Below are 21,348 nucleotides of genomic sequence, written 5' to 3' on the forward strand. Positions count from 1 at the left end.
AGGTTTCACTTCTTCCAAATAGTTGTCTCTAGTCAACTGCATATATTTTATTATCCTCCGTTTTAAAGTATTGGTGTAAAAGTACGTATTTATTTATATTTGCAGTTGACCTGCTTTAATAAGGGAGACAACTTTGCTTGTAATTCCTCGCAAAAAGAATTTTGTGAGGAACAACTGTATTTTTCATATGACTGCTATGTATGATGATGCATGGTTCAAATTTGTCTATAATTATAGCAAGCTGCCCAGTCTGAGAATTTCATTCATAAGTACATTTCTTTGGTATGTGTTTTTTCTTTCTCCACAAGATGGTTTGCTGATAGTTTTTAAATGTGTCTGTGATTCAGCACCAAAGAAACTTACAGGGAACACCTGCAAAATTTTCAGTACTGGTATTACTATAGGACACACATCATCATTTTCAAGATTCATCATGTGAAACACAAAACATACAACTTTAAAAAGCAACAGACTAACATTAGTTCATTTCCTCTAAAAACGCAGCATATGAATGTCAATGTGATGATTCACACCGCAAGTGCTGTTTACATTCCTCTTTTGGTGGTATCACGAGATTAGGAAAATCGCCTGTTACTACCAAAAAAAAAAAAAAAGGGACCAAAAAATAGCCCTAGGACATAGGCAAATGCACTAAAATACACATGAAGAACTACAAACTTTGACAAGACAGCACAAAATCACGCTTCTGTATCTTGTGGGTAACAAACGTCACATAGCTGCACATGGGCAGCACAATGGGGCCTAAGCTGGTTTCTTCTAAAATACCAAAGCAAAAATATTCACTAAGATATTTCTAAATGTTTTTGTGAGCACAATGGTTGCAGAATGATGTTCCACACTAGATATAGTAAACTGGTGTCCAAAATAAGTGCTTGTTTGAAAAATATGTAACATAATTTTAAACCATAATTACCCATTAATCTTTGATTTGCTCACTGTTAAAAAAAAAAACAACAAACACCACACCCCAAATCCACCAAACCCGTAGATAACTAAGTTTGCTTTAGTCCAAAATGCTGTTAAGGTTCAAAAATCAAGTCCTTCTCATAGACTGCACAGATGGAAAAATACATTAATACTTACAGCCAAACTTGGTAACCCAAGTTCCTTTTTTTAAAAGTCTAAAGCTGGCTACACCTTTAAAATGGCAGTATCTTAATTTAGGAGAGATAAGTGTGTTTGAAAATGCAAATAGAGGCCAATTTTATAGTCTTCTTAGTATAAATGATTTAGAGAAACTGTGTTAAAATCAACAAAATCACATTATTAAACCCAACTTTGGTCTTTAAGTGATCTTCAGACAAAATTTTGAAACAGAAGCAAGTAGAAATGTATTTAATAGTTCATCCTACTCCTCCCTTCCCAAAAGGTCTCCAGTGTTCCTGCAGATTGACATATCTTAGGAAAGCAGCGACAAGTCTCTACATTTAGTTCTCACAGAAAATGTGTAATGATTTTTTGCTAACTCCAGCCTTTGTACAAACAACGCTAAAACCCAAAGTAGATAGTAGTTTCAGTACTCTTGGCTTGGGCCCTTCATTTATGCTGACACAGTTCTAAAAGCTCTATTTTGACAATAATAATTTTAGTATACCTCTTTTTTTCTGTTTCAGCATGACTGAACTTTAAATAGATTAACTCTTTGCTGCCTGTGTGAACTTTTTATACTGTATACAGTAATACATAGATACAAATCATGTAACACAGTAGAAGGTCATTTCAATCTAAGTTGTAGTAGTGTCAAACCTGAATTTAACAAAAAAGGGAGTAATACAGGCAATTATTCCATGTAAGAAAAGTAAAAATGTACAGTGTTAACATGCAGTAATTAATTAACAGAAGTTCGTTAATTAACGTGCAATTTACTCCTGAATTCCATGTTCCCAACTACCAGGATGATGTAAACCTTTTAAAAGAATCAAGAAAAGAAAGTAACGTTTTAAAAGAATCACTGTGTCAAAGTGCCACTGCCTGATTACTTAAATAACTTCGTAGCTCCTTTCAAACATGCATTACTTCATTACTGAAAAAAGTGTCATTTTAAATATTTATAAAAGCAAGAGACATATTCTAGTTATTGTCAAATTTTTCAATACAAAATTAAGCAATAGAAAGTATTTGCAAAATTCTTTTTTTATGTCTTCTGCCATTTTATAGGATATTGGGCATAGGCACTTGGTAATATTATATATATATATCACATCTGCTCCCAATGAGTACCACACAGGTTAGGAGATGTACAAAAACTTTAAGACTACAAACATCCAAACGGAGGGAAATATGCAAATGCACAGCCATCTACTAAAACTTATCTGCTTCACAAAATTGAAAACACGTGTCTGAATATGAAAGCATATGTGCCTCACTGTTTTTGTCTCCGCTGGTACATTTATAAATACTACAGTATGCTGTGAACTTACAAATTGTAAAAAAACTACCTAAGTTGTCATTTCTATTTAATTATATTGTGATTTAACAGTAAAACCATGTGAAATATTTTAAATTCACAGTACACATATAACACATCATATTATTGCATATTAAAAAATAAACCTAAGACCTAGAAAGCAGCTTGAAGCAATTTACAACATATCTTCTAACAAAACACAGTAATTAAAAAGTGCTTTTATATTAATCAGAGTTTTTCAAACATCCAAGTAAACATAGTGTTAGACTGATTCCAAAATACTGGCTCTGGCGTTCCACACACAACAGACATGGCAAAGGGACCATGTGTACTGCTGAGTGTGTAGTTACTGTATCTACGTATCCATCTTCTGCTGATGAAAATAACAGGTACAAACATCCAGGCATTACGGTAAGATTTACACAAAGTGTTTACAGTGCAAATGAACCTAAGTAGCTTGTGCACTAGGAATGTAAGTGGAAGTCAGAAAAGGCTGCGATGGGATTGGGGGGGAATGAAAGAACCTCAAGACTAAAGAACCTCATTAAATGACTGAAGCTGATATGTAAAGATGAACAAGCCTTATTCTCTATCTTAAAGCAACTAAGTTTCTCACATCAAAATGGAAATCAGTCTAGCACTATTAAATTGGTTAATTATGAGTGATATAATTCTTATACAAAGTACAAAAAGATAAAATCACTTAATTCATGAACATATGACATGATATGCCTGTATGTTACCACAGATTCTTTTTTTTCTTGCAGCAGGGACATTCTTCTTGTGCAGCTGCACAGTGATCACAAAGTACATAATGTTGACATGGATTCAGGATAATGCTACGATCACCTTCCTGACATATGATACACTTCTTTGACTGAAGCTGAAAAATCACCTGTAGAAAGATTACCGCACTCAGTAAAAATGATTCCAAGTATACAGTTGTGTTCTAGCAGCTTTATGCTTAGCTGTCCCAAATAAACTTCTGATTTATCAACACAAAGGACAATGTTTTTGTATGACAGATAGCTGAACTGAGGGTCATAAGATCAGAGCATGTGCAACCTTTAAAGTAGCAGCTGGAGGAGTATAGGTGCTTTTAGAAAGGAAAGTATCTAGGATTGAACCTCTGGACTGAAATATTCCTGCATGACTGGGATAAGTGATTAAAAAAAAAAAAAAAAAAAAGAGGAAATAGGCCTTTTTCATTGTCATATACTCCCTCTTTTGCCATTTCAAAAAACACTGCTACATATTCTCGTGCCATGGGAGATGTCTGCATCAGGACAAAATGGAAGCATCCCAAATGTGTGACTTTGGGGAGGATGTTACAACTGCAAATACCTATCTCCACAAGATAAGCCATATCGACCCATTAAGGAACAAGAAGAATTGAAAAGCATCTAAAAGCCATGTTAATTTTTGAAGAGCAAGATATAGTTCAGACTAAGAGAAGAACCCAGTACACAATGTGTGGCACTGCCTAAGACAGGAGCTTTCTCCTGGAAGGAAGAGCTAGTTAAGAAAAGGCTACAGTGGTAAAGGAAACCTGAGAAACTGAGGAGCTGGAAAAGCTGGTAACGGTTCTGATCACTCCAGCCTGGCTGAAATTACTTCCATTCCAGGATGTAATGACTTTTTTGGTAAGAGATCCCAAGACACTTTTGCTCCTCTTTAAAATCCTTTAGGAGAAAAACAAGGAGTGGTCCCTAAACCCAACCAGAATCCTATAAATGTACTTGGTAACAGGAGCCTGGTAACAAGCAAGTCTCATCTTCGTCCACCTACTTTACTGACACAGACTTAAATTATGTTTTAAACTCTAAAGAGAGCCTGGCTTTTTTTCAAGAATGTAGTTCATACCGATACAGAGCACAAAATCATAAAATCATTGAGGTTGGAAAAGACCTCCAAGATCAAGTCCAACCGTCAACCCAACACCCCCAGGCCTCCTAAACCATGTCCCAAAGTGCCACGTCTACATGCTTTTTTAACGCCTCCAGGGATGGTGACTCCTCCACCTCCCTGGGCAGCCTGTTCCAATGCCTGACCACTCTTTCAGTGAAGAAGATTTTCCTAATATCCAATCTAAACCTCCCCTAATGCAACTTGAGGCCATTTCTTCTCCTCCTATCGCTAGTTACTTGGGAGAAGAGACCAACACCCACCTCACTACAATGTCACTACAACCTAAGCCTGTTACCCTGGTTCTCCCACAGGTGCCTGGTGAGTGCACTGAAGATGAACTGCTCCGTAATCTTCCCCGGTACCGAGGTCAGGCTGTCTGGCCTGTAGTTCTCTGGATCCTCCTTCCAGCCCTTCTTGTAGATGGGCGTCACACTGGCAAGCCTCCAGTCATCTGCGACCTCCCCTGTGAACCAGGGCTGCTGATAAATGATGCAGAGTGGCGTGGCAGGCTCCTCTGCCAGCCCTCTCAGTGCTCTTGGGTGGATCCCATCCGGCCCCATAGACTTGTGAGTGTCCAGGTAGCGCAGCAGGTCGTGAACGGCTCCCTCTTGAATTATGGGGGGTGTATTCTCCCCTCTGTCCCTGTCTTCCAGGTCAGAGGGCTGAATATCCGGGGGATAACTGGTCTAACTATTAAAGACTGAGGCAAAGAAGGCATCAAGTACCTCAGCCTTTTCCTCATCCCTGGTGGCATTGGTCCCCCCTCCATCCAGTAAAGTGATGGGAGATTTTCCTTGGCTCTCTTTTTGTTGTTATAAAAACATTTTTTGTTATGTCTTACAACAGTAGCCGGATTGAGTTCTAGCTGGGCTTTTGCCTTTCTAATTTTCTCTCCGCACGACATAATGAAACCCCTGTACTCAACTTGAGTTGCCATCCCCTTCTTCCAAAAGTGGTAAACACTCCCTTTTTTTTTTTCTGACTCCCAGCAAACATTTCCTGTTCAGCCAGGCTGGTCATCTTCCCCACCAGTTCGTCTTACAGCACGTGGCAACAGCATGCTCCTGCACCTCTAAGACTTCCTTGTTGAAGGATGCCCAGCCTTTTTGGACTCCTTTGCCCCTCAGGACTGTCTCCCAAGGGACTCTCCCAACCAGTGCCCTGAACAGGCCAAAGTCTGCCCTGTGCAAGTCAATGGTAGTGGTTTTGCTGGCCCCACTCCTTACTTTGCCCAGAATCGAGAACTCTATCATTTCATGGTGGCTAAGCCCAAGATGGCCTCCGACCACCACATCTCCCACCAGCCGTTCTCTGTTTGTAAACAGCAGGGTCAAGCAAGGCACCTCCCCTGGTAGGCTCACTTACCAGCTGTGTCAGGAAGTTATCTTCCACACACTCCAGGAACCTCCTAGGCTGCTTCCTCTCTGCTGTGTTGTATTTCCAGCAGACGTCCGGTAAGTTGAAGGCCCCCCACGAGAAACAGGACTAGCGATTGCGAGACTTCTGCCAGCTGCTTGTAGAATGCTTCATCTATCTCTTCATGCTGGTTGGATGGTCTACAACAGACCCCCAGCAGGATCTCTGCCTTGTTGGCCTTCTCTCTCACCCTTACACATAAGCACTCAACCTTATACTCACAATCATCAAGCTCTCTATAACTGAAATGCTCCTTAACATACAGAGCCACCCCACCGCCTCTCCTTCCTTGCCCATCCCTTCTTAAGAGCTTACAGCCATCCATTGCAGCACTCAAGTCATAAGAGTCATCCCAACATGTTTCTGTGATGGCAACTAAGTCATACCTATCCTGCTGCACAATGCCTTCCAGCCCTCCTGTTTGGCGCCCATGTGGCGTGCATTGGTGTAGATTCACTTGAGCTGGACTATCGACTTCACCCCCAACCTTGGCATGCCGCCCCTAGGCTCCTCTTTAGTGAGCCTGGTTATACCTCCTTCCTGCTTCAAATCTAGTTTAAAGCCCTCTTGATGAGCCCCACCAACTTATGAGTGAGTGAGACAGCACTGGACAGGAGATGCACTGAGAGAGAAGACACTGCCTAACTCAAGCAGAGACCAGGGTATGGCAGACAGTCCCAGTAGTGAAAGGAAATAGGATTTTTTTGTCTGGACAGTCTCATCAGTCAAAACAGCAAGAATTGGTGTCGTATGTGGTGTCACTGCCCTTTGAGATTGCAGGGGAGAAAACATGAAACCAGGTTGTGCCCAGCAAGGTTTGAAGTATGGTGCCTGGAGCAGTGCATGGTCATTATTATCTTCCTTGATGTGCGCAGAGGAGTGGCACCTGATACTCCTAGCTTTGAGAGACCTGAGAAATGCCCTCAATCCGGCAGTGACAGAGCATCCTAAATTTTGACAGAAACAGTCTGGATTTGAGGGATGGTGAAGTACAGCAATATGTCACTAAGGTGATAAGGGACTGAAGCATCTGACATACAAAGAGAGGCTGAAAGACCTGGGATTGTTTAGCCTTTGAAAGTGATGGCATCTTACTGGTGCATATAAATACCTGATGGGAAGAAGTAAAACAGATAGGGGCAGACTGTTCTCGGTGGTATCCAGTGAAAGAAGAGGCAACAGGTACAAATTAAAATACAGAAAATTCCACAAAGACTTAAGAAAAAAACTTTTCTTACTGTGAGGGTGGTCAAACGCTGCAAAAGGCTGCCTACAGAAGTGGTGGACTCTCCATCCTTGGAGATACTCAAAGCACTACCAGATAAGTCCCTGAGCAACCTGCTCGAGTTGACCCTGCTGTGAGCAGGGGGTTGGAGGAGGAGGTCCCTTCTAATGTCAAAGATTCTATCCTCCAAGTCTGTGTAGTCAGGCCTCCCTGACTACACAAGCTCCTAGCAAGGAACCTCACCACCTACCTTCTAAACAAGTGAAAAGCATGTAACTATTTTCATTTATTTAGGGCAACTATTTTTATTTATTTAGGTAGTGCCCAAAATGTTGGGGGGAAAAGCTGGCTTTAAATCTTTTTCTTTTAATCACCCCAAGAATTCTTGTGAATAACTTGTAATTTGTTCTGATAGCTGATCAAAAACTTAGAAGAATCCATTAGGTTGAGAAATCTGAATGAACCATCCTCTATTCCAGAAAAGAAAGACTTAACACTGAGAGCAATGAGAGCAAAGTTCAACACAAAAAGCAATATTGCTCTTTGACCTTATTGCTGTCTACAATTACCTGAAAGAAGGTTGTAGTGAGGTGGGGGTTGGACTCTTCTCTCTAGTAACAAGCGATAGGACGAGAGGAAATGGCCTCAAGCTGCGCCAGGGGAAGTTTAGGCTGGATATTAGGAAAAAATTCTTCACTGAAAGGGTTGTCAAGCATTGGAACAGGCTGCCCAGGGAGGTGGTTGAGTCTCCATCCCTAGAGGTATTTAAAAGAAGGGTAGATGTGGTGCCTGAGGACATGGTTTAGTGGTGGACTTGGCAGTAATAGGTCAGCGGTTGGACTCGATGATCTTAAGGGTCTTTTCCAACCTTAACGATTCTATGATTCTATGAAGTGAAATCCAGGATAAATATGTCATTGAAGGTTATTGAGCTGCCAGTTTCCATTAATCAAAAATAGTTATGCAGATGAAGAAACTCACCTCATCTATTGTTTCTAAATCTAACTGCAGCCGATTTTGTAAGGAGCGAAGCTTTGGCAAAGATATCTTTTCTATATCTCCATAGTTTTTCATATAAGGTAATGTAGTAGACAGACAAGCAGCTAACTGCGCCTTCAGCTTTTTCAGTTTATTTTCCACTTCCTCCTTCTTCTGAAGAGCGAGTTGTTTGTCCGCATCTGCCATGTTAGCACGTTCTTTTGCTTCTTGAGCCTCTTTCTGCCACGCATCACATGCCTGGGAGAAAGATTTCCAGAATACAAAAAATATATTTTTAAAATTAACAACAGAAGAGCAAACTCAAAAGCCTTCAAAGATGCAGGTAATCTCTAATTTTAGACATAACAATGCATTTACTGTCAATTTAACACTTCTCCCTACTTATCCTACCTGCTAAGTAACAACTCTTCCTGTTTTGTCTTAATGTAATTTTTAGGCATGTCACTGTTACTTGTCTGTAAACAGCCAGAAGCCTTTTTGGAGGTCTATAAATGGAAGACATTTTAAATGTTAAATTCATAATTTAATGTCAAGAGACATAAAAAACTATCAAAATTTAGTAGAGCTACTTAGCTAGTCCTTGTCACAGAGAGAACAACATGAGGGGAAGGAAAGGACTACAGAAAATGCAGTAGACTGGCAGCTATCAACAACCTCAGTTTGACTGCTGAGATGGCTAGGTACTGTCCAGGTACACTATACAACCACAGCTGCTGGCAAGCCTCTAATTTTTTTGCATGCTTATCATCTGAAAGAGGTACGGGAGGGAATGTATGTCTTCAGTTACTTAAACGTCAAGATACATTGCTGTTCAACCCTATCCTGAATATGTGTAAGTGTCCCTGTCTAGAGAGGCAGATGAACTTTCTGAAAATGAATCGCCCTTAAAAAAGTTCCATTTCATTTATGCTGCTAGAACAATTTGAGAATGGAAAAAATATTCCTTTGACAGATTGTAATAAAACTTGGGAGCCAAGGGTAAGAAGATATGTAAAAAGGAAAAGCACTAGGAACTGCTTGTTTATTAAAAAATATATATATAAAATTCACTATTACCATAAATTAGTGTACCTGTTTTACTTGTTGCCAAGATTCCTCCCATTGTTTTAGTTTTCTCTTGGCATCATCGAGTTCCTGTCTAACTCGACTGAGTTCATTCCCACTGGTGTTTGAACTTATTGAGGGGGTTGTGGCACTGCTTAGTACTGGGGATGGACTAGGAGAGAAACTTCCAGTTACAAAGTCCCAGATGCTCCCTGTAACACCATTTAAACCTGTAAAACAAAGGCAGAAAAAATAATCATTCTGCACACACTGCTGCAAAACGTTTCACATGCTGAACAAAACAGATGTGCCACATACACATAATCTATACTTTTATCTGCAAGACTCATAACATTATTTCACTACCTTCAGAAATGTGACCGCCTGGAAAACGTTTACAGTATTTACAGCAATTCAGGGGACTTATCACATGTTTTTTTTTCTTGCTGCTTTTAATAAAAGACAGTACAGTCCACAAAAGGAGAACAAAGAGTGGGAATTCATTTATATACAAAAAGCTTTGTTCCTAGCAGCCCATACATCGTTGTAATTCTTCCTCTTTCTCTGTTTTGATTTTCCCTTTAGCAAAATGCTGCAGCTAAAATGCATTCCTCCTGCCTGTATGCCAACTGCTCTATTTTACCCCTTTCAAACACCTCTGTAAATATCTCCTTTTCCAAGAATTCTTTTTTTCCCTTCGCAGGGAACAGAAGTTCACTTCTTGAACCTTCTCCCACATACCACACAGAACTCCATTATCAGTAGTGTTATCAGTTACAATAGCTAGGCTTTGTTGTCCAGACTAAGTCATACAAAACATGCAAAGCCTTGAACTGAACATTTTTTACCTGCCATTGAGTTTCCTCTTACAATACACAAAGTGCATCCTTCAACTTGCTTACCTAAAGAGTTGTGAGAAGAGGCTGAGGTGCCTAACATGCTATGTTCTGTCTTCAATGGCTGAGGCTGCTGGTGGTGAGGAGCCGTAGTGGATGAAACAAAAGACTGAGACAGCGATTGTGAAAGAGAACTGAGTGGGGAGGTTGAAAGGGATGATGATGAATGTAAAGATGAGGAACGAACAAGAGAACCTGGAATATTGACAGGTGCCGAACTTCCCAGTAATCTTTGACCTATGTATGCATTGAGGGGGGAAAAAAGATTAGTACCACAGCAGTACACAGTTGTCTGTAAGTATTTTTCTGAAAAATGTATCAAATGTAAATTAAACTATATATTCAAATACCTTCCATTAAAAAATAAAACTTTATTTATCTCCTATTGCAAAGATATTTTTAAAATTGCACACTTGAAAGTTATTTTCCAAGCGCCTGAAAAGAGAATCTGTAGCTTTACACAGAATTGGCCTCATCTGCAGCTACAAAGAAAGAGAAAACACTTTTCAGATCAAGTTATTTGACTTGTGCACTTTTACAGCCAACAACTAACACAAGTGGGGAAACTGAAACCTAAAGGACTAAGAAAAATTTGGGGTTTTATTTTAATCTGTGAACTAGAATTAAGCAAGTGAGACTACATACATATCCTGAAAATCACCCACAGCATTAATAATAAGACATAGCTCTGTTTCTATCCTGTACGTACTTTTGCTTTTGTTCAGTAGATTTTAAATGTCAAATGTATTTAACTTTCTACAAAAACTGAGGTTGCAACAACTTTGTTGCAACCTCAGCCTAATTAATAATTATTAATAATTGACTAAATTAATAATAATTTAGTCAAACAAATGTATTGTTCATAATTTCCCAAAATAGTTATGATAATAATAAAAAAGTAAGTATTAAAAAAAGGATGTTCAATCATGCAATTACTTAAATAAACATGCACAGATGCAGTGCATTTTCCTGGTCAGGAGCAGTTCAATATTTACTGTGAAGATTTTATTTGTCAACATGTTTGAATGGCAACTAAAAATGACATCACCTTTTCTTTAAAAACATATAGCAGTCAAATGATTATACTTAAAGCAAGGGTCATGATTCTAGTTTTCTGTTTTTGCTTAAAACAGCTGAATCAAAGTAATCTGAGAAAACATAATTCCTTTTAGAAGTATTTCAAAACAAAAAGACAGGGATGCTCATCATAAGCTGCATTGCCACAATGTCTTCAGAAAAATATATCTTGAAATACTCAGCAAACATTACCAAGGTCAGCCTCATGACCAGCTATGTGAGGAAGATACAGGACAGACATATAACCACAGATGCACATAGTATACCAGACAATAAACATACACTTCTCTTTGCAAGAGGAGCAAGGACGCAACAAAGTAAAGGGAGTTTAGTTAAAACATATGGCCAAGTAAGAATTCTTTTAAAAATTAAGAGCCAAAGTAAAGCCCCCAAACAAACACTGTACGAAATGGCAGCAGAAGAACCATCTCCTTTCTGGTTCTCAAAGTACTCTTCAAATGCAGTTGAATTTTGACAAATTAATTTTACCTGCACTTCTTCAGTTTAAGGGGTAAGGTTTTGGTAGCAGGTGGGGCTGTGCTGCAGGGGTGGCCAAGAGAGGCCACAGGCTGCCCTGTGCCAGACACAGCCAGTTCCAGCCAGTGACGGTGGACCCACCACAGGGCACAGCTGAGCCCTTCAGCCACACTGGTGACGCCTCTGGGAGAACGTATTTAAGAAAGGGCAAAAAAATGCCACACCAGCACAGAGGGAGGGAACAAGAGGTATGAGAAACTGCCCTGCGAACACCAAGGTCAGGAGAGAAGGAAGGGAAGGAGGTGCTCCAGTTGCCAGAGCAGAGATTTCCCTGGAGCAGAGATTCCCCTGCGGCTCATGGAAGGTTTGGAAGAGAACACGGTGGAACAGGTATTTCCTTGCACCCTGTGGAAGAGACTACGGTACAAGCAGGAATTTCCCTGCAGCCTGTGGACCGGACCAGGCTGGAGCAGGTGGATATTGCCTGAAGGAACCACAGTTCATGCTGGGACACATTACCCTGACAGGAACTGCGGCCTGTGGAGAGAATCCACGACGGAGCAGGGACAAGTGTGAGGAGAAAGGAGTGGCAGCGAGGAACTGTTATTAACTGACCACTACCCATTCCCCTGCGCCACTTGGGACAGGAAGGGAGAGGTAGAAGAGCTGGGAATGAAGTTGAGCCTGGGGAAAAAGTGGTGGTGGGTTGTTTTAGTTTTTCTCTTGTTTTTCACCATCCAGCTCTATTTTAATTGGCAATAAATTCATTTTCCCCAAGCAAGTCTGTTTTGCCCGTGACAACAACTGGTAAGTGATCTCCTGTCTTTATCTTGAGCCATAAGCTTTTTTATCTTATTTTGTCCCCCATCCTGTTGGGGAGGGTGAGGAAGAAAGCAGCTGGGTGGGTGTCTGGCTACCCACCAAGGTCAAGGTCACCCACCAAACCCACCGGGTTTATACTGCATGAACTATCCTCCACATAAAAATAAAATTGGTTACAGTATTTCCTTCCTGTTCCATACTTCATGGTACTTCCAATGAAGCATAATCATTCCTGCAGCATAGAACAAGGCAGTAAATGAAATACCAGTCAAACAAACAATAGCATCAGGAGAGTTTTTGAGCCTGGCATCACTAGCAGAGAAATAAATTTGAAATTGCACATCATATCTATTTCTTTCCTGGTCTGTATGAAGGGGAATATAATGAACAATAATGGAAAATGTCAATAGATAACATGTAAACTGTTCTGGTGAGGGAACATCCTTTTAGTATTGCAACTGGACAGGAAATTGTAAGAAGTCAATCAACAAAAATAAAGCCTTAAAACCTCTGAAGATATTCCCACTAATATTACTGATGAGAATCTACATAAAACTAGATGACTATCTATTGAGACTGTAACATTTTGGGTCATTCTGTATGGATCCCCTAATAACTTGAAGTATACAGGTAACACAAATACAGCCTCCAGTAACAAAGAACCACCTTGGGAGAAAACACAGGCAAGGTGGGAGGGGCACCAGAGCTTGTAGCACTGTTATCAAGATCTCAGAAATTAATATTTGGTGTAAGAAACTCCTTAATCACTGTGATCCAGCGCTGATTTCTTATAGCTCTTGCTATCAATAATGAAGCCACTGCTATAATCTGCATAGTTCTACTTGATGTCAGAACATCAACACCACCAAATACAGATTGTAAACTGCCTCCCCAAATGCTCTGCTCAGCTCCGAAGACAGAAGCATGTCTCCAGTCACTTCATGTGAGGCATCTTCCGCCCACCTTCAAATAAGTGAGCTGATGAAGTGAAAAAGTCCACTTCAAACCAAGTGACTTTCCTGAAATCTGTGTTTGCTCTGAAGCTTCATGTATCCACGCACTACCGGGGCGATAAAATTATCAATCTTGACTAGAACTGTCCCCGTTGACTGCAAAGGAAGCACTTGGAGGAGGAAAAGTTTGAAGCAGAATCTCTCTGGATATCTGTGTTATTTCTGAAAAGAAGCAAGTTACAGTTGCTTATAGTATATGCTTTCCTGAGGAAGTGAAGGCACTTGATGTTCACTTGGGTCAAAATTATTTCCATGCCTTACGACAAAGTCTTGAGTCTGTAATACTTGGGCAGAGCCTATCCACTGCGGGCCCAGTGACAGCTTACATATTCCAACATCAAATATATTGGTATATTAGTTAAAGCCAGTGGACTAAAGATATAATAATTATCATAAAAGAAGACAAATTGCATAGTGTATAGAGACACTAAGTGCAAGCTTTACTTCTTGGAGCAACAGTCAGCAATAATAAACTAGGGTGTAGCTACAGTTGTTTTACCCGTTGCATCTAGAGCCACAGGGCAAGAAGGACTTGGGAGGAACATATCTGCCATCCAAGAATAGAGTTTTGTTTGCGCAAGTGGAAGCTTAACACATATGTGCAAACAACTTAATAATCACTGTAGCCCTCCTTCACAGAAATGCTAGCAAAACAGGTATCAGAAAATAAATGGAAGTATTATAAAAATGTGTCTGTTATCTTGATCTATGACTCTCAAAGAAATATAATAATGAAATTACAGTTCCTCAGTTTTCACTTCCCGTATTTCTTTTTTTTCCTCTCAATTATTTTCCCTTTTCTGCTTTCACAAATAAAAGGTGGCATTTTAATTTCTTGATGTTCCCTGCCTTCATCCTTCCTCCCTGCTGTCTCTTCCCTGCGCTGCTCTCCTTTGTTACGTCTTCCTCTCCTCTCCGTTCCCAGAAGAGGCCAAATGGCTGAATACTTCCCAACAGACCTTCAACTAAATTGCTCCTTCCAGGTTAGATTGATAAAATAATTAAGTCCGTAACTTGCAAGTATTAAAGTCCTAAAGGTTGCTAGCTCCTTCTCCTCAAGAACCATCCCCAATGCCCCCCTCCACAACCACCTAACCATGGAAGTAGTTGTTGATCCCCACAGCACATACTGCCTGCTGTCAGACATTTGCAGCACTCAACACGCGGGCAGTCAAGCTCAAGCGTAATGCCTTCCTGTAAATGAAGGTAAATCCCTGCAGGCCAATGGGCCCAAGTCATTAAGCAGGTTAAAAAAAAATCCAAACCATTTAACAGACTGATCCCTTGCAAAATACAGACAGGATGATAGAGGTGCAATCCCTTTACACCACAAAGTTAAACAGCTGGAACAAAACTGAGGACTTTTCTTCAAAGTCTGCTGTCTGTAACTATTTTGATGAGTAAAAGTTCAGGAAGGTAAGAAAGAAAGATATTTTAAATGAGTATAATTTTACAAATTGGACCTCTTACTTGCTAATCCAAGGTCACTGCCTTCTTGATCTTCTAATTCTCTATCTATGGATGCGACGTTCACGTCATTAAAATGCAAATCTAAAGCAGAACCTGTTAAACAAAGCATTGTATCAATGAATTATCCTTGATCCACAGAGAGCATTTTGGCCTGAACAGATATACCCTAGCTTTTAAAAATTTTCTAGCAATAACCTTCTCTTGGAGACAGGCACCTAAGCCAGTCCTATAAAATACAATAAGGAGGAGAGAGATGGCCTCCTCTAATTTAGTGACTCAAGTCTTAAGAGTGGCCACAAGTGCTGTGTGAAACCCAGACTAAAAGTCCCTCTTCCATACCGGGTTTTGGATCCCCATTCCTGCACTGTGCCTTCCCTACCTTTTCCTTTTATGTAGGTAAGGGCCTTTCATCTGCAACCCTATAGCCTACCTCTCTTGCCCTTTCACCCAACTGCTTTGGTAGTGCCTTCCAGAGTCTCTGGGGCAGTATATTTCCTTTCTTATTCTCATGCTCACCATCTTGTTATGCTCACCATCTGGCACCTGCCAACCCTCAGAGCATTGTTATGGTAAATTCTCAGGGGAAGTGACTGCCACTGGCATGAGAATCACACCTCCTTTCTCCTCTTCTCCTACTCCTGATTGTAGCTTTTGATTTTGATTTTGACCCAATATGATCTTTGGACACTGCTCAACAACCAATTAGCAAGCAGCACCACCCACTGACCAAAGAGTGCTCCAATTAACGCTAATTGCATCATAAGCAGGAAGAGCCCACAAGGAGTTTGGGACAATCTTGATGAAAAATATAGTTTATAATACAGTTAATATATGAAAAGCATTATGTGGGAGAGAACCAGCCACTGGACTGGAGAGGATGCCCGAGAGGATCTCATCTGCCCTGTCTGTGACTTCTTTTCCCACCTGGCCTCTGGGACAGTCTTCTCGTTCCCTTTCTTCTATCTCTCTTTTCTTATGTTTCTATATTTATCTGGAAATAATTTTCACCATTATGTGCCATCAGCTATGCAACCCACTAATAAATCTTCTCACATGTGAACTTGTCTCAACATCCTTTGTGCAAAAAAAAAAACCAAAAACACCTGTGACAGCAAACCTCTCATCACTATGCTGCAGGATATTCTGGGAGAGGTCCCTCCCACTTTCATCAACAGAAGCTGTTCCACTTCCTTTAAAAAAATTCAAAATTCTCTCAGTCATTAAAAGAGAGGCTTTAAAATCCCATCAGTAGCACTGCCATTATCTTTAAACAGGGAAACAAGCTGATTTTTTTCAAGCTTTTGCTTGAACATCACCCAGATGTTATTAATATTTGAAGTTATTTGCAGTGTCTGGCTCAGTACGCTGCTATGCAAGTATGACAAACAGGAACAAAACTCAATGAGGCTGACAAATCATACTGCTTAAATACTAGATCAAATCTAAGCCTGCACCTTTACTAAATCACTAACTTGTCATGTTCTCCTCATGTAAGTTCTTAACTTATTCTGCCACATTTGTCCTCCCCTACCACCAAGAGGGCTGACACATCTCCTTACTGTTTATTTAGATTTTTGAAGCTTAATTTCTGATACATTCCAGGTCTCTCAGATTCCACCTCACATGGTGGAAAGTCAGTGGAGTGCAGGGAGTGAACACAAACAAATCACAACATATATGGGAAGCAAATGGAGAGACACCAATTTCCCCTGAACGGCAAGTCTGCCAGACAGTCAAAATCCCCATGCTTGAGTATCCCATTGAAAGCAACAGAAGCAACCAAAACATTCCTGGGGGAGGTCCACCCAGAACCTAACAGACAACAGGGTGGAGTATCAGGCTGGCAGAAGTCCCCGCATGTTAAGGTCCCACCTTCTCCCTACCACCACTTGAGTAATTTATCTTCACTGCTGCCCATTCCCTATTTATTCCTCTCCAAATCTGTCTCCTTTGACACTTTGCTTATCTAATTTCTCTATTCTCTTTTAAATTTGTGGTTTTTTTTTTTATTTTCAGGAGGACTTCAAACACCCTGCAGCTTTTATGTTCCCAGATTATGCTGCTTTCTTTTTTTTTACCAGAACAAAACCTGACAACTCAACCAATCTGCTTTGACGCTGGCAGGAGTAGACTGCAACAATACATCTTCTTCCGCTCCATCATTCCTCAGTTTTCAACATATTGTCCAAGCCTCTATGCTAAATACTAGTTCTACCTGATTGGTATGCATATTCCTAACTCCCCTGCCCCCTCCTCTTCCCCAGCTCTTGGGGACTATTGATCAGGGAGCTCCCTGTGGGATCAAGATAAAGGGTCACAGAAAGGGCTACAGACCCCACTGTCTGACAAAGCTTCCTCAGCCCTTGCTAATGTAACTCTCCTGCATTTCCTCATATCCTTTATCCAAACCCATTCATCCCCTTTTCCCATAATCACCTAGCCCCTTCCCTTGCTACAGCTTTTTCTATCCCTTTTTTTTATGATTCCTCAATCCACCACTTCCTACATGAACACTATGTATTTATTCTCTGTTCTACACGTCTTTAATTTTCCTCTCTATTCAGATTATGTACAGCACTTTATTTTCAATACCTTCCTATATATCCATGAAGCAGAACTCTGCAAAAAGAATTTATATCCATATGAAATTCTTTTAAGGAAAAAAATCCAAAATCTATGTAGTTACCATAAAGTACACTAACTTATACATACATGAAACGTATTTTACAATTCATGTACTGTTAACAAACATAGCATACTGAAAACTGTTTTAGAAAAACATCTGTAGAGAGCAGAGGCATATTCTAACTCAGAGAAATCAAGAGTCTCTTATGCGCAATAATATAATCACACTGGGACATGGAAAATGTAGCATATAACTTTTTAAACAACTTTGAACACTTGTTCAGTATATCACGATTTGAAAATTATACAGAATTAGCACCACATCTAGTTTACAGAAATTAGACTGTGGTTTTTATTATTATATGAGTAACTTGTTACAGCCAACTAGTCTCCACTTATTCCAGAAGCAATGTTTATCTTGACAAATATGTGATTTAATTCCATGGTTCATCTTAAAATATGAACCAAAAGCTGATGAAATTATATTACTTGCCTAGAATAAAAACAAAAATTCTGCTCTTTCTAATTCTGAGATTTAAAAATAATATAAAATTTCTGTTGTAACACACAGATCATCAAACAAACCTTTAAGTAAAGCAAGCTATACACTTGTGAGACTGCAGAAAAAGATCTGTCATTTAACATTCTGCATAGATTTGCTAACAAAATTAAAAGAGCTAATGCCTAACTTACCATGCTGAAGTGCTGACTCACTGTCTGCAGTCTCCTGATTGCTGCTACACATCGATTTAAACACAGAAAGCTTCAAGTACACCAGCTAATCACAGCAACTCCCTGATCATGTGACTTACACCACAGAATGTGAAAGACAGCATCTTTCGAATCACAACATTCCCTGCCACAGCCTCCTGAATAAACCTCAACAGCCACAAATTTCAATGAGTTTGTGGATAACACTAAATTAAGTGGAGCAGCTGATACACTCGATGGCAGGACTGCCGTTTAGAAGGACCTCAAAAGGCTGGAGAACAGGACTGATACAAACCTCAAGAAGTTCAACAAAGGTAAATACAATAACTCTGCACTTGGGGCTGAATAATCCCTTGCAACAGTACAGGCTGGGGGCCAAACGATCAGAAAGCAGCACTGCAGAAAAAGATCTAGGAATTCTGATGAACAATACGTACAGCACGTTCTGTGGCAATAAAAGCTAACAGCATATTGTCCTGCATTAGAAAAAGTGCAGCCAGCAGGGTGGGGGAAGTGATTATTCCCCTCTATCCAGCACCTGTGAGATCACAGCAGGAGTACTGTGACCAGTTTTGAAGATGCCAGTGTCTAATCATTACTGAAATATTTATATCCTTTTACCACTTTCCACATAAACAGTCTAGCTGGTTGGAAGCATGGGAAATGCTCTGGCCTAATGACGGAAATTTTGGACGTATTTCCCAGAATCTGCCTTGTGCACCCAGAAAGCAAGGACTCCTCCTCTTTGTGTCACACAGAATCACAGAATGGTAGGGTTGGAAGGGACCTCTGGAGATCACCCCGTCCAACCCCCTGCTTGAGCAGGCACACCCAGAGCAGGGGGCACAGGACCGCGTCCAGGCAGGGTGTGAATGTCTCCAGGGAAGGGACCCCACAGCCTCTCTGGGCAGCCTGTGCCACTGCTCTGGCACCCGCACAGGCGAGTGGTTCTTTATTGTGTTTAGCTGGAACTTCCTGTGTTCCATCTTGTGCCCATTGCCCCTTGGCCTGGCGTTGGGCACCACTGAAAAGAGTACTTTCAGATCTGGTCCACACAGTGTAAACAAAAGATTTTGCCCTTGAACATAGAAATCACCAGACTGGAGAATATACAGTAAGCCAAAGAAAAACCTCCCATTTTCATGCATACATGGTAAGATCTGTAATTGCACCTGGTATGGTAACACCCCCACCCCCACCCACCCCTCCACAAACACTCACACACACACCCCCACACCCATGCCCACCCAAAAAAAGTCAACTCTCATCAGCCCACCAACAGAAGTTGAGACAGTACTTCTAGTGACACAGTGGGTTGCATTACAAAGGTTTTACATTTTTAAATCACTGGCCAAGACCAATGCCAAAATTCCAGTTTAAATGTCCCATTCACTCATTCCTATGCTTACACTAGAGACCTTGTGAAAAATAATGATTTCAGGTAAAAACATTTAAATAAAATTTCAGATATTGCTTTTAATTACATATAATAAAGCAGGTGTGTACGACATTACTGTCTTTACCAATAGGCTCTTTGAACCTACATTGAGACAGGAACTTGAATAATGCAACAAAACATGTACAATCGGAGATTAAATGTTAAGACTTACCTATTACTGATTCAACTGTGTTACTGCCAGAATAGAATGGAAGAGCTTTAGCACTGATAGCAGAGACAGTTGTAGGAGATGAACTGTCTGATCCAACACTTGAGGCCAAACTGGAAGTTATACTTGACGCAAGTGGGTTAACCGCTGAAAAAACACTGAGATGGTTCTGTTAAAAAAAACCCAAACATATGTATACACACACAAACACGCTTACAGAGATGTACATACAAACATACAAAATAAAGAGAATGTGTTCTTAAAAGTAGTTATTTTCATTCAAACAGAAAGAAATCCATAAGAACCCTCTGAATGAATCGCTATAATCAAAAGGATCCTCAAATTGCCTCATATTCTTCTAATCCCTGGTACTCCCTGCAGCACACATCTATTGTACATTTTCACAGAACCTAGAGACAGCTGCCCAGGACCATGTCCAGACAGCCTTTGCTTAACTCCAAGGAGGGAGACTCCACAACCTCTCTGGGCAACCTATTCCAATGCTCAGTCTCATGTGCACAGTAAAAAAGTATTTCCATATGTTTAGACGTTTGGACTGAACCTCCTGTGCATCAGTTTGTGCCTGTTGCCTCTTGTCCTGTCACTGGGCACAAATTTTCCTTAGACTGTTGTAAAGCACCAGATAACTTTGATACTGCAGTAATAAATTATCAAAAAGGGCAAAATATTTACAGCGTTTAGCTTTTGGCAATACCTGCTTGTTGTCTTGTTCATTTATTTTCTGCTGATTCTCAGTTGGGAAGCTTCGATGCTTTGCCTGAAAGAAGAAAAATCTCTGTAATATATTAACTTAATGAATCATTGCTGTAAAATATACTATTAGTTTATCAAGGGTCAGTCGCATCTCTGTAATGGTATCTTCAACAGTCTGACTTCATTTCCCTCACTGCAGTCCCATATGGAGAATTAAATTTTAATGATCAGAGAGTAAATCTACATGGAAAAGGAACAGCAGTTGCAATTGTTCCATTTATATGCATAACTGAGCACATGCAAGTTATTTCTGGTCCAAAAATTGAGTAGCCATGTTAGCATTATGCTGTGACAGAAATAACATGTCCCAGATGCTCACCAGCTGGGGAATACTTCTCCAAGAGGCTGGTGGAATAGAAGCCTGAGGTAGCCAAAAGTTTGAGTGGAACTGCCTAGATTTTCCCTTAAAGTGACCATGCTACAAATAACAAACAAACAAACAAAAAATCAAATATAAGGGCAGATTTTCTTTGAACACCATTTCATAATACGGTAACTTTTGAAACAAGTGAGACATACTTAAATAAAATGGAATTCTAAGCAATTTCTCTTTGCCCACTGTGTTCTTGCAGAGTAGGATCAAAGGATCTCTGTTCTTTTCAGGCCAATAATTTTCAGTGACTTCCTGAATTGCAGTAAACTCTGCAAGGTGCTGTCTCCTTAGGAAAAATGGTTCTTTCTGCTGCCTTTGAGCAGTCATCCTGTGCCTGTTCCTTCCTTCCTTTGGGAGATTCCTCATCTGTCTTGCAGTGAAAGCTCCCTAGCAGTAATAACTCTCCCCCTCTTTCTATGCCTCCCACTACTCTAGATACTTTTTTATAAATTGTGAAGTCCATCACTGCTTTCTCTCTAGGCA

General features: G+C 40.3%; 1 protein-coding gene across 20 annotated transcripts in view; it reads right to left on the reverse strand.

Annotated features, from left to right (window-relative positions):
* Positions 1 to 1,481: 1,481 nt before the first annotated feature.
* UNKL (unk like zinc finger) overlaps positions 1,482 to 21,348 on the reverse strand; it is a 57,506-nt gene continuing 37,639 nt past the window's right edge. For 10 of the 20 annotated variants that reach the window (XM_075104487.1, XM_075104495.1, XM_075104489.1 and 7 more), the window contains 8 exons: positions 20,812 to 20,910; positions 20,434 to 20,496; positions 19,722 to 19,887; positions 14,776 to 14,868; positions 9,923 to 10,153; positions 9,048 to 9,250; positions 7,959 to 8,213; positions 1,482 to 3,323 (listed from right to left, as the gene is read on the reverse strand). In XM_075104487.1, coding sequence (XP_074960588.1) covers positions 3,168 to 3,323; positions 7,959 to 8,213; positions 9,048 to 9,250; positions 9,923 to 10,153; positions 14,776 to 14,868; positions 19,722 to 19,887; positions 20,434 to 20,496; positions 20,812 to 20,910 — 1,266 coding nt within the window. In that variant the 3' untranslated portion in view covers positions 1,482 to 3,167. Of the gene's footprint in view, positions 3,324 to 7,546; positions 7,733 to 7,958; positions 8,214 to 8,366; positions 8,462 to 9,047; positions 9,251 to 9,922; positions 10,154 to 14,775; positions 14,869 to 19,721; positions 19,888 to 20,433; positions 20,497 to 20,811; positions 20,911 to 21,348 lie in introns of those variants that run through there. The other 10 variants (XM_075104490.1, XM_075104482.1, XM_075104500.1 and 7 more) reach the window with 6 other exon arrangements.

This window comes from Phalacrocorax aristotelis, chromosome 10, assembly GCF_949628215.1.
Source record: "Phalacrocorax aristotelis chromosome 10, bGulAri2.1, whole genome shotgun sequence".
NCBI classification, from domain to species: domain Eukaryota; kingdom Metazoa; phylum Chordata; class Aves; order Suliformes; family Phalacrocoracidae; genus Phalacrocorax; species Phalacrocorax aristotelis.